Source organism: Cynocephalus volans, chromosome 14, assembly GCF_027409185.1.
Source record: "Cynocephalus volans isolate mCynVol1 chromosome 14, mCynVol1.pri, whole genome shotgun sequence".
In the NCBI taxonomy this organism is placed as follows: domain Eukaryota; kingdom Metazoa; phylum Chordata; class Mammalia; order Dermoptera; family Cynocephalidae; genus Cynocephalus; species Cynocephalus volans.
The window spans coordinates 81805346-81817074 of NC_084473.1; the positions used below are offsets into that span (position 1 = coordinate 81805346).

At 47.2% G+C, this 11729-nt stretch overlaps 1 protein-coding gene across 3 annotated transcripts in view; it reads left to right on the top strand.

Moving 5' to 3' along the window:
- Nucleotides 1-11729, top strand: part of ELMOD3 (ELMO domain containing 3) — a 31662-nt gene that overhangs the window by 17500 nt on the left and 2433 nt on the right. Inside the window, exons 10-13 of one of the 3 annotated variants that reach the window (XM_063077881.1) lie at nucleotides 1260-1390; nucleotides 6561-6637; nucleotides 6931-7058; nucleotides 7540-9090. In XM_063077881.1, coding sequence (XP_062933951.1) covers nucleotides 1260-1390; nucleotides 6561-6637; nucleotides 6931-7058; nucleotides 7540-7742 — 539 coding nt within the window. In that variant the 3' untranslated portion in view covers nucleotides 7743-9090. Of the gene's footprint in view, nucleotides 1-1259; nucleotides 1391-6560; nucleotides 6638-6930; nucleotides 7059-7539; nucleotides 9091-11729 lie in introns of those variants that run through there. The other 2 variants (XM_063077882.1, XM_063077883.1) reach the window with 2 other exon arrangements.

Sequence of the window (11729 nt, forward strand, 5' to 3'; positions counted from 1 at the left end):
GACATTGGGCCCACCCGGATAATTCAGGATAATCTCGCTTTCTGTTGATTCGCAACCTGCATTCTACCTGCAGTCTTAATCCCCTCGCCATGCAGTGTAACATATTCATAGGGTCTGGGGATTAGGATGTGGACATGTTTGGGGGCTAAGGGAGGTCCTATTCTGCCTACCACAGCTGCCTTAAATTCCTTGTCAGATAATTTCAACATCTGTGTTATCTCAGTATTGATGTCTATTGATTGTCTTTTCTCATTCAAATGGAGATTTTTCTAGTTCTTCTTGTAACGAGTTTTGATTGTATCCTGGACATTTTGGGTATTGTTAGGAGACTTTGGATCTTATTTAAATCCACGTATCCCACTTGGCCTCCGCAGATTCCACTGGCTGAGAGGGGCAGGGGTGCCTTGTTACTGTTCCTCTGTGGCCTTCACTGACATCACAGGAGGGCTCCTTACCACTGGGAAGGATAAAGTCCCAGCTCCCCACTCGGCTGTCTCTGATGCTACCCTGGTGGATCTAAGGGGCACCTCGTTATAGCCAGGCAAGAGTGGACGTCTCAGCTCCTCACTCGACCTTTGCTGAGGACAAGTGGAAGTGGCCACATTTTTCTCTGTGGTGTTTGGCTGGACTAGGGTGGATATTGTCTAAAGTTTTCTGTCTTGCCAGGCTGCCCATTTCCTGGCCTTGGCTCAGGGCTTTTTGGATCTGCTCCCACTGGCGCTTCTGGGTTGCCGTCTTCTCCAGCACCCAATTGGGATATGTGAGGCAAACACAAACCCAGGAAACTCACCACAGTGTCGTTTCTCACCTCTCAAGGTCCCTAGCCAGTCTGTCTTCTCTCCACCTTTCAGAGTCTTCTTATGTTTGCTTTATATGTTAGTGTCTGGGGCTTTTAGCTGTACACATGGGAGGAAGAGGGAGAAACGTATTACTTCATCTTGTCCTGGAACCTGGAGTCTGGCCTTTTTTGTAAGGATCACTCTGATTGTTGTGTGGAGAAGCGACTGTAGAGGGTCATGGTCATGGGCCACAGTGAGAAAACTGATGCAGGAGGCTGCCCCCAGGGTGCTGGAATCCTGGCTCATGTCCCCTGCTCAGCCCTTTAGAGCTAGTCACAGGAGTGTGGCAGGAAGTGGACCCGAGAAAAGACTAGTGTCAGAGGCAGTGTTCCAGACCAAGTCCTTGAAGCTCAAGGGAGTAGGGACTTCATTAAGTCTTGCTCACTGTCACACCCCATTTCCCCATGGTTTCTGTCCCAGGAGCGAATCCAGGCACAGACCTGAGAGGCGCGGGTTTCCTTGCCCTCCTACACCTGCTGTACCTGGTGATGGACTCAAAGACCTTGCTGATGGCGCAGGAGATTTTTCGCCTGTCTCGTCACCATATCCAGGTGGGGCTTTGGTGGGCAGCCAGAGGAGAGGGCTGTGAGCTTAGACCTGAGCAGCCGGGAGGGCCCCACACATAGATCTCTCTCATTGCTGAGGGCTCTCAGGACATCTGAGGCAAAGCAGGGATGGGCTTCCCATGTTAGTCTGACCCGTGTTGGAGTCTGAGCCCCCCACTCATTAGCTGTGTGTCAAGCAAGTTGCTCAACCCCTCAGAGCCTTGCATTCCTCATCTGCAGAATGGAAATCATAGAAACTTCAGTGGGCTCATTGGGAAAATGAATGAGATAATGTACAAAAGCGCTGAGCACCATTGTGATGTTGCTGTTTCAACTCTGCTCCCCCAAGGAAACCACTCACACAGGTTTGGTGGCTTCTCCTGACCCTGAAGCAGTAGGGTTACCCTTCATGTGCCCAAGAGGAGAAGATTTACCTCTGAGGGTCAGGTGACAGGCCAGAGGTGGCTTTAGTAGCCCCTTGGTCTCTGCCCACACCTGCTTTAGGGGGTTGGGTATTTTGGGATAGTTTTTATTTTTATGTAATTTCAAATGTATAGAAAATTTGCCAATGGCTGGTATAATCTGATAATGTGAAATTTGAAGCCAGGGGCTTATAGGGAGGAGGGGAGAGAACATCTAAAAGCAGCAGAAGGTTATCTCCCCCACCTCCAAACCCAGCGAACGGGAGAAAAAGCCACCAGCACTCAACAGCGCTGCAGGGAAACTGTATCCTCAGCAGAAAGCCAGGTCCGAGAATAGGTTGAATGTTTATTTACGGGGACATTTGCTGGTGATGGCATCATTATCATTGTGTCAAAGGCATTGTGCTTTAAGCACTGTCACTATGTCAGGGGCACAGTGGCAGGATTTCAGGAGTTGGGGAAGGGTGAAAGATAGGGACAGACTAAGGGTTATGCAGAGACTTTTGGGGCTTGCAGTGCAGGAAACCAGCTGTGGCCTGGGGGTCTGGGGGAGAGGTTTGTAGGAACTGCCATGAAATAGTACAAAAGACAAAATGAAATTAGCCCTGATACATTCAAGACAACTAGTGGGGGCCATGGAGCTGAGTGTTGGAATGAAGGAAGGGGTGGGTGTTTGGATGCCCCCCTTCACCCCTCACTATTGGGTCAGACTGTCGTGGGAGGCATAGCCTTTGCCTAATGTGCTAGTGCGATTTTTTTTAACTTTTTATTTTGAAGTAATTTTAGATTTACAGAAAAGTTGCAAAAGTAGTGCAGAGAATCCATATCCTCTTCACTCAGCTTCCTCTAATAATAATCTTGCATAACCACAGTACAGTTATCAAAGCTAAGAAATTAATGTTGGTGTCATTCTGCTAACTCACTGCAGCCTTCATTCAGATTTCATCAGTGTTTCCACTGGTGTTACTCTTCCGCTCCTGGATCCCACATTGCATGTAGTTGTCACTTCTCCTCAGTCTCTTCCAGGATGTAAGCAGTTCCTCAGTCTTTCATGACCTTGACACCCTTGTGGAGGACTGGTCAGTTATTTTGTACATTGTTCCTGAATTTGGGTTTGTCTGATGTTTTTCCAAGATTAGATTGAGGTTATGCATTTTTGGCAAGAATGCCACACAAGTGGTGCGCCATTCACTGTGCCTCATGTCAGGGGGCACGTATGAGTACTGTCACTTTGTCCTACTCCTGGTTATGTGAAGCTTGGTCACTTGGTTAACATGGTGTCTTCTGGGTTTCTCCATTGTAAAGTACTATTTTCCCTTGTAATTATTAACTATCTTTGGGGGAGATACTTTAAGATTATGAAAATATCCTGCTTCTCCTCAAACTTTCACCCATCAACTTTAGCATCCACTGGTGTTCTGGGCTGTCGTGCACTGTGCCCATCAGGTGTCCACACTAAGTTTGGCATCAGTGTGGTGACCTCCAGGGAGACAGGGACCACCAGGTTTCCTAAGGAGAGGTGACCTGGCCCAGGTCGGAAACGGAGAAGGTCAAAACTCCTGTGCAATCAGTAGTGGGACCATGCCTGTGAATAGTCACTGCATTCCATCCTGGGCAACACAGTAAGAGTCCGTCTCTCTCTTTCTTTTTTTTTTTTTTAAGATGACCAGTAAGAGGATTTTTACTCTTGACTTGGTGTTGTCAGTACCACGCTCACCCAGTGAGCTAACCAGCCATCCCTACATAGGGATCCAAACCCATGGCCTTGGTGTTATCAGCACCACACTCTCCCAAGTGAGCCACAGGCCAGCCCTAAGAGTCCGTCTCTTAAAAAAAAGAGAAGAGGGCCGGCCCGTGGCTCACTTGGGAGAGTGTGGTGCTGATAACACCAAGGCCACGGGTTCGGATCCTATATAGGGATAGCCGGTTTGCTCACTGGCTGAGCGTGGTGCTGACAACACCAAGCCAAGGGTTGAGATCCCCTTACCGGTCATCTTAAAAAAAAAAAAAAAAAAAGAGAGAGAGAGAAGAGAAAAAAGAATTGTCTCTGCCCTCCCATTTATTTATTGTTACTTTTTTTTTTTATCAGTGTGGACTCATGGATATTTATTTTATTCTGTGGGTTATAACCCAGCACTATCATTATTTATTTTGTCGCTCAGATTATTCAGCCATATTAGCAGCTCTTTCAGATTGCCCTCATCTTTTTTTTTTTTTAAACTAGTCAAGTGCAGTAGTGAGAAAGGGGGAAAGTGTAGAACAGGGAGTTCGATCTGTGACTGACTGTGAACAGTCAACTGAGATAACTCACTGCCTTCGGACCAGCCCCATGGTTTTCTTGAGCACTTTTTTACTTTCTTTCTTTTTTTTTTTTTTTTTTTTTTTAAAGATGACCGGTAAGGGGATCTTAACCCTTGACTTGGTGTTGTCAGCACCACACTCAGCCAGTGAGCGAACCAGCCATCCGTATATGGGATCCGAACCCGAGGCCTTGGTGTTATCAGCACCGCACTCTACCGAGTGAGCCACGGGCCGGCCCGAGCACTTTTTTACTTTCTGGGCATCAAAAGATGCTCCAGGCTCATCTTGTATTTTCCCTGTATGATTCCCAGCCCTGTAATCAACCATTTCTCCAAGGAACTCTTATTCTTCTAATTGGTAATGGTATTTAGAAACCAACACCTGAGCACTAAGTGTGCTCACTGCTATTGAGGTCTCACTGCTTCTGGGCCCTCTCCTTGGACAGAGCTTGGAATATATGTGTGTGTCTCTAGTTCACTCTTGACTCTGATAGGATGAGGTCCTTGCTGGTTAGCAAGACCAGCCCCAGCCCCGCAAAAGCACTTCGTAGAGAACAGGAAGGTGGGTGTGCTTTGAGCTGCCTGAGGGAGAGGAACCAGAGCCTGAGTGGCTACGAAGTCAGACCTGTAGCATTTTAACTAGATCATTTTATCTCAGAGGGCTGGAGTCAGGCTGGCCTGAGCTGCAGACTACTGTTGCAGTAATAATGTTGTTGGCCAAATTACTTAACTCTCAGAACCTCACTGTTGTCTTTTGTAACAGGAGAAAATAATTCCAACCTTATAGAATTGTCCTAAGTTGTAGATAAGTTATGTAAAGTGCCAGGCATATTAGGTACTCGGTGAGTGTTGGTCATCAAAGTACCTTTTGACTTCCATGAGTAAAAGTACATCTTGTGTTTTTTAATTAGTTGAATACATATTTGTGTATATATACACATACAAGGGTACTTTAAAAAGTTTATGGAAAAACAGAATTAGAAGAGAATATGAGTCTTTCCACGAACTTTTTGAAGTACCCTCATATATACACACACACACACATTCACACAGCCATTAGTATGGTGGATTCCTTCTTGAGTACAAACCTTCTTGAATACAAAACAAATAATCATACAGTTTCTGCCACTTGGGCAACTTTTCATTTCTAACTTTTGCTGAAAAGCTCTGTACCTTTGTGAATAAACACCCGTTAAATCTTAAGGCTTCACATATGCCTTTCTATTCCAGCACACACTGCAGGGGGCCAGAGTGGATCTTCATGAGTATCTGGTCTTGGGATGTACCGGGACCCCACAAGTTGAAGATATGGCCATGTTCTGTGGTCTTAATGATGCAGGAAGGGAATGTCTGAATCAGGTGTGAGAACTGCCCCAGTTAGTTCATGAAACAATCGGTCTCTTTCAGAGACACTAACAGACTCCCACAGGTGAGGAGTATCTTAGCAATCACTGACCCACCCCCTCGTTTTAGAGGTAAGAAAACAGAGACCCAGACTGGGCTAATGGCTTGCCCAAGGTCCCACAGCTGAATCAATCTCAGAGTCTCAGAGACTCAGTCATCTCAGACCTTGGGTCCTCCTTCTTTTGTTTTCTGAAGGCTCTCAGACCTGCCTGCAGAAATATGAAGACCATGGTAGAGGGTTATTGCCAACTCAGAATCCCTCATTTATACTAGGCAAGGAAGCAAGCATTTCAGGTATTTGAGGGAAGAGCATCCAGAAACAGCAAGATTTGCTGAGAGAGGACGTACTGGGTACTTGAATCTTCATGGACCCAGACTGTTATTAAAGAATAGGAAGGAACTTGCCCCTCCAAATGTAAAGCGTTAAAGCAGACGCCACAGGGAGTTCTGAGGCCCATCCTGGTGAAGGACCCCTGCTGTACTCAGGCTCCTCCACCCGGGAGTGTGACCCGCACAGCTGGTTCTCAGGCCCCTGTGTTGTGGAGATGTGGGGTGTGCCAGCAAGTCAGGACTGGCGTTCTACCCACTTGCATCTTCTCTGTCTGCTTTTGAGTGAGCAGCTCATGAGCAGCCAGGTAACTAAAAGCCTAGAGCAGCAGAGAGGCAACTAAGCCCCTGTGAGTGAGTGAGTGAGAGGACTGAGCCTCACCCCTCTTGTGTTCATCCTAACCCTGGGGGTTGGGTCTGGTGAAAGCCACAGAGAGGTAAAGGGTCAGGAAGTTGAAGAGGCTGGAGATCTGGCACAGGGGTTGTGCGCACCAGCCTTAGGGTAGATAATCTCAGCTGGCATCCTGGTTCCCATGACTTAGGAAAGTTATTTAAGGTCGCTGAGCCTTTGTTTCCTCTTGTTGGGAAGGTTGAGTGTAAGCAACAGTAATGTCAGCTGCTGCCTCTGGGGTCGTGATGGCCCACGGGCCACGCTAGGCTGCCGAGGACAGGAAACACATGGTGAGAGCGGGGTTGCCACTGACCCGTGCCTCTCCATTCCAGCAGTTCCCTTTCTGTTTGATGTCCGTGAACATCACCCACATTGCCATCCAGGCCTTGAGGGAGGAATGTCTCTCCAGGTGAGTCCCCAGCTGCTGGCTGCCTAGAGTGACCCAGCAGAGCCTGGTACATTCCCAGCCCTGCCTCATCTCCCCCACTCTGCTCCTCACCTGTGGGCTCCTGGAGGGCCTGCACACAGTCCCTGGACGCCAGCCTCCCTGGCCCATCTCTCCTCCCCAACCTGGCCTCAGGTGGAGGCTGCCTGGATGGGGTGTCCTGGGTTTGGGCTGGTCACCCTGGGGAAGGGAGGGTGGGAGGCACCCAGGTGTCAGCTTCATCCACTGCTGAGCAGTTCACCTCCCTTGTCCTATAGGGAGTGTAATCGGCAGCAAAGGGTCATCCCGGTGGTAAACAGCTTCTACGCCGCCACTTTCCTCCACCTCGCACGTGTCTGGAGGACACAGCAGAAGACCATCTCAGACTCCAGCTTTGTCCTCAAAGGTGTGCTCTTTCTTTTGGGGAGGCCTTATGGTCAGAGACCTCGGTGGTTGCTAGACTGGTTTTGGCTGCAGTTCCTCCCCCACCCCCATTCATACTTTCTCAAATCCCAGCTTACTGAAGTCTCTGCCAGCCCGCCCTCTGCAGCCCGCTAGTTCTCCTTCCCCTGCCACCCTCTCTTCCCTTCCTGACCTTACACCTCTGATGATCAGACTTTCTGAATCAAAAGTTGGATGCTGGGGTTCAGCAGTTGGACTGACTATTCCGAGTTGAGATTGTCCTGGACAAGGTAGGGTGTGTGGTCCTGTAGCTGTGTGTGCTTCCTTGGCCTCCCTCTCTGGCGATCTCTCCATCTTAGGAGGCTCTTTCGCCTTTCTCTCTATAGGATAGAGTTGCTCCCCAGAGCTGCTAGGCTTGAGTCCCTGACTGTTGTGCCATCCAAAGCCCCTTCAAGCCTTCTATTCCCCAATCCTCTCTGTTCCAGACTTGGAAGTGTTGGCCAAGAAGAGCCCAAAGCGGCTGCTCAAGACCCTGGAGATCTACTTGGCTGGGGTATCAAAGGGACAGGCCTCCTTGCCAGGACCACAACAGTGCCTTGGGCCCCAAGCCCTGCACTCCGAGGATCTCACCTTCACGGGCCTGTGTGACCTGCAGCCTCACTCATCCGAAGGCTCATGGCTGATCTGACTGGCTCCAGAGACAGCCTGATAGAAAGACTTGAGTCTGGGTCGCAGGGGCTCTCAGAAGGTGCATGGCAGGCCAGGTCAGGAGCAGCCTGGCTGGGCCAAGCCCTTGCCACCTCAACTCCCGGGCCTGGTTGTAGAAATCCAAGTACCCTCACTGGCATGAGACATTAGGGGCGGCTAGACTTGACCCCGCAGGACGGCACTCCCTGCAGACCTGCCTCCAGAGCAGGGAGAATTTTGCCTTAATCTCAGTTGGGCTCCAGTCTACAGGGTTGGGTTCCAGGTTATCTCAATGAGAGTGTATGGATTAGGAGATGGCACACCTCCATCTAGATATCCTGCATATCCCCACATGGAGGGAGGTTCCTAAGTAGAGGCAGCCAGAATTCTGACCCCCTGGCAGGAGGGTTTTCAGGACCAGGGCGTCTGTGTGGTTAGGATTTGGGGTTTTTTAATTTTTATTTTTATTTTCATGTGTTTATTAATATATTCCAAAGAAATTTATTTAGTAATTTTAAAGTTGTCAACAAAAATAGTAATATAATTTTTGTATACCTTCTATCTGTCAGACAGTGTGCTAGATCCGTTACATGTCATTTAATCCTTCAAACATCTTTTTCATTCAATATTTATCCTACAGTGCTTATAAAGTGCTTACTCTATGCCAGGCACTGTGTAAGCACTGGAGATACAGTGGTGATCACCACTATGATACACAGTAGCCATTAACATCCCCATTTAAAATGAGGCAATTGAGATTGTAGGATTTGATTCTACATAGCCTAGCTTCAAAGCTACTCTTCCTAATACAGCCCAATCAAAAAGAGTTAGCTTAGCCCCAAGTCTTACCATCACCACCACCAACAACAAAAATACAAAATTCCGAACCCTTGGGCCAGCCCGTGGCTCACTTGGGAGAGCGTGGTGCTGACAACGCCAAGGCCTCAGGTTCAGATCCTATATAGGGATGGCTGGTTAGCTCACTTGGGAGAGCGTGGTGCTGACAACACCAAGTCAAGGGTTAAGTTCCCCTTACTGGTCATTTTTTTAAAAAACAAAAAAAAATTCTAAATCCTTTAAGTTAAAATGGAGAAAATATCAAAGAAAGAACAATAACTCATTTAAATGTAGTATAAAATACAAACAAAAAATTGTATATAGCCTTTATAATTCGCAATATCACCTACGTTAATCCTCACACAATCCTATGATATCAGTGCTAGTATTCTCATTTTGTAGATGAGAACACTGGCTCAGGACAACAACATAGGGTGGCAATATATATATTTTTTTAGATTAAAGGAAATTAAATAGATATAACAACTAAATACAATGTATGAACCTTGATTGGATCCAGGATCAGGGAAACAAAAAACCAGCTATAATTACTGGACAACTGGGAAATTTTATTTTATTTTTTAGCTCCCGCGTATGAGTGAGGACATGCGGTATTTCTCTTTATGTGCCTTGCTTATTTCACTTATCGTAATCTTCTCCAAGCTCATCCATGTTGCTGTGAATGGCAGAATTTCATTCCTTTTTATGGCAGAATAGCATTCCATTGTGTATATATACCACATTTTCCTTATCCAGTTGTCCATCAATAGACACTTAGGTTGGTTCCATACCTTGGCTATTGTAAACAGAGCTGCAATAAACATGGCAGTGCAGGTAACCATTCAACATAATGATTTCCATTCCTTTGGACATATAACCATCAGTAGGGTTGTTGGATCATATGGCAGTTCTATTATAGTTGTTTGAGAAACCTCCTGTATTAGTCCATTTTTGTTGCTTATAACAAAATATTTGGAACTGCGTAATTTATAAAGAAAACAAAATTTATTGCTTACAGTTTCTAAGGCTGAGAAGTCCAAAGTCCATCTGGTGGTGGCGACAGTGACCCAGGGGTCTCACTGCGCAAGGTGATGGAAGCAGAGAGAGCAATAGGCAGACACTCCTTTTCTTTTAAAGCCCTCAGAACCACACCGCTGACCACCATTTTTAATCCATTCCCTATGGCATGGTCCTACAATCCAATCAGCTCTTCAAAGCTGCACCTTTCACTTACCGTAATAGGATTTCTACCCTCTTAACATTCACAGTGGGGGCTGAGTTTCTAATACATAATACATAGCAGACACAATTCAAGCTTCAGAGAGTTTTGGGGGGACATAATTCAATCCACTACATTCCAACCCTGGCCCCCCAAAACTCATGTCCTTTTCACATGCAAATGCATTCATTTCACCCCCAAAGTCTTAACTTGTTTCAACTCAAGAGTCCAAAGTTCAAAATCCCATCTGTGAAATCAATACAAGTTATCTACTTCCAAGATACAATGGTGGGACAAACATAGGGTACATATTCCCATTCCAAAAGGGAGAAACAGGCCAAAAGAAAAGGGGTAACAGGTCCCAAACAAGTCTGAAACCCAGAAGGACATGCATTGAATCTTAAAGCTGGTGATTCTTGTAACTTGACTCCATATTCAACATTCTCTGCATCCTGGTGTGGGAGTTGGGTCCCCAAGTCCTCAGGCAGCTCCACTCCTATGGCTTTCCTGGTCTCAGGTGATGCTTTAGCTCTCACAGGCTGGTGTTGCACTCTGGTAACTCCACAGGTCTGGGGTCTCCATGGTGGTCCCACTCTCACGGCTCCACTATACATGGCACTGTTGGGGTTTCTCTGCTGCAACTCTGATCCCACATTTCTGCTTGGCATTGCTCTAGTGAAGGTTGTCTGTGGTGACTCCGCCCCTGCGACAGATCTCTTTCTGGGCCCCCAGACTTTTCCACACATCCTTTGAAATCGGGGTGGACGGGCCAAGCCCGTGGCGCACTCGGGAGAGTGCAGCGCTGGGAGCGCGGCGACACTCCCGCCGCGGGTTCGGGTCCTATATAGGAATGGCCGGTGCACTCACTGGCTGAGTGCCGGTCACGAAAAAAGACCAAAAAAAAAAAGAAATTGGGGTGAAGACTCCCAAGCCTTCACAGCTCTTGGCATTCTGTGAGCCTAAAGACTTAACCCCACATGGACGCTGCCAAGGCTTCCAGCTAGTGTCTTCCAAAGCTGTGGGTCCAGCTGCACGTGGGGCCAATTTAGCCATGGCTGGAGCAACCAAAGCAACTGGGGTGCTGGTGCTGGAAGCAGCTTCCCAAGGTGGTCCTGAGCAGTGAGCCCGTGGAGGGTGCCTCAAGCCTGTTCCCCAAGACCATTTCATCTCCCTAGGTCTTTGGGCCTGAAATGGAAGGGTGGGCCCCACAGATTTCTGCAATGCCTTCAGGGCCCTTTCCCCCTTCCTTTCCTTTATTCTAATCTTCTTAGCTAATGGTCACTGGGCTGCACCATTGCATGTTCTCTGCTTCTCTACCACATGGCCAGGCTGCAAATTTTCTAAATTTTTACACTCTGCTTCCCTTTTAAATTCTGGCTTTATGTCATGCTTTTGCCGCCATAACTCAGAGTAAGCTGTTACAAGTAGCCATGCAGCTTCCTTAATGCTTTGCTGCTTAGAAATTTCTTTGGCTAAATGCTGTGGTTCACACCTCCTAAGTTCCAACTTCCACAAAGTCCTAGGTCATGGACACAATGCAGCCAAGTTCCTTGCCAGTTCACAGCAAGGGTGATCTTTGTCCCAGTTTCCAACAAACTTCTGATTTCTGTCTGAGACCTCCTTAGAATGGTCTTTATAGTCCATATTTCTATCAGCATTCTGCTCGCCACCACATAACCAGTCTCTAAGACATTCCAAACTTTCCCTTGTCCCTTTGGCTTCTTCTGAGTCCTCCAAACTCCTCCAACACTTGCCTAACACCCAGTTCCAAAGCCGCTTCCACATTTTCAAATATCTGTTATAAACAACACCCCACTCCTCGGTACCAATTTTCTGTATTAGTCCGTTTTTGTTGCTTATAACAAAATACTTGGAACTGCATAATTTATAAAGAAAACAAAATTTATTGCTTACAGTTTCTGAGGCTGAGAA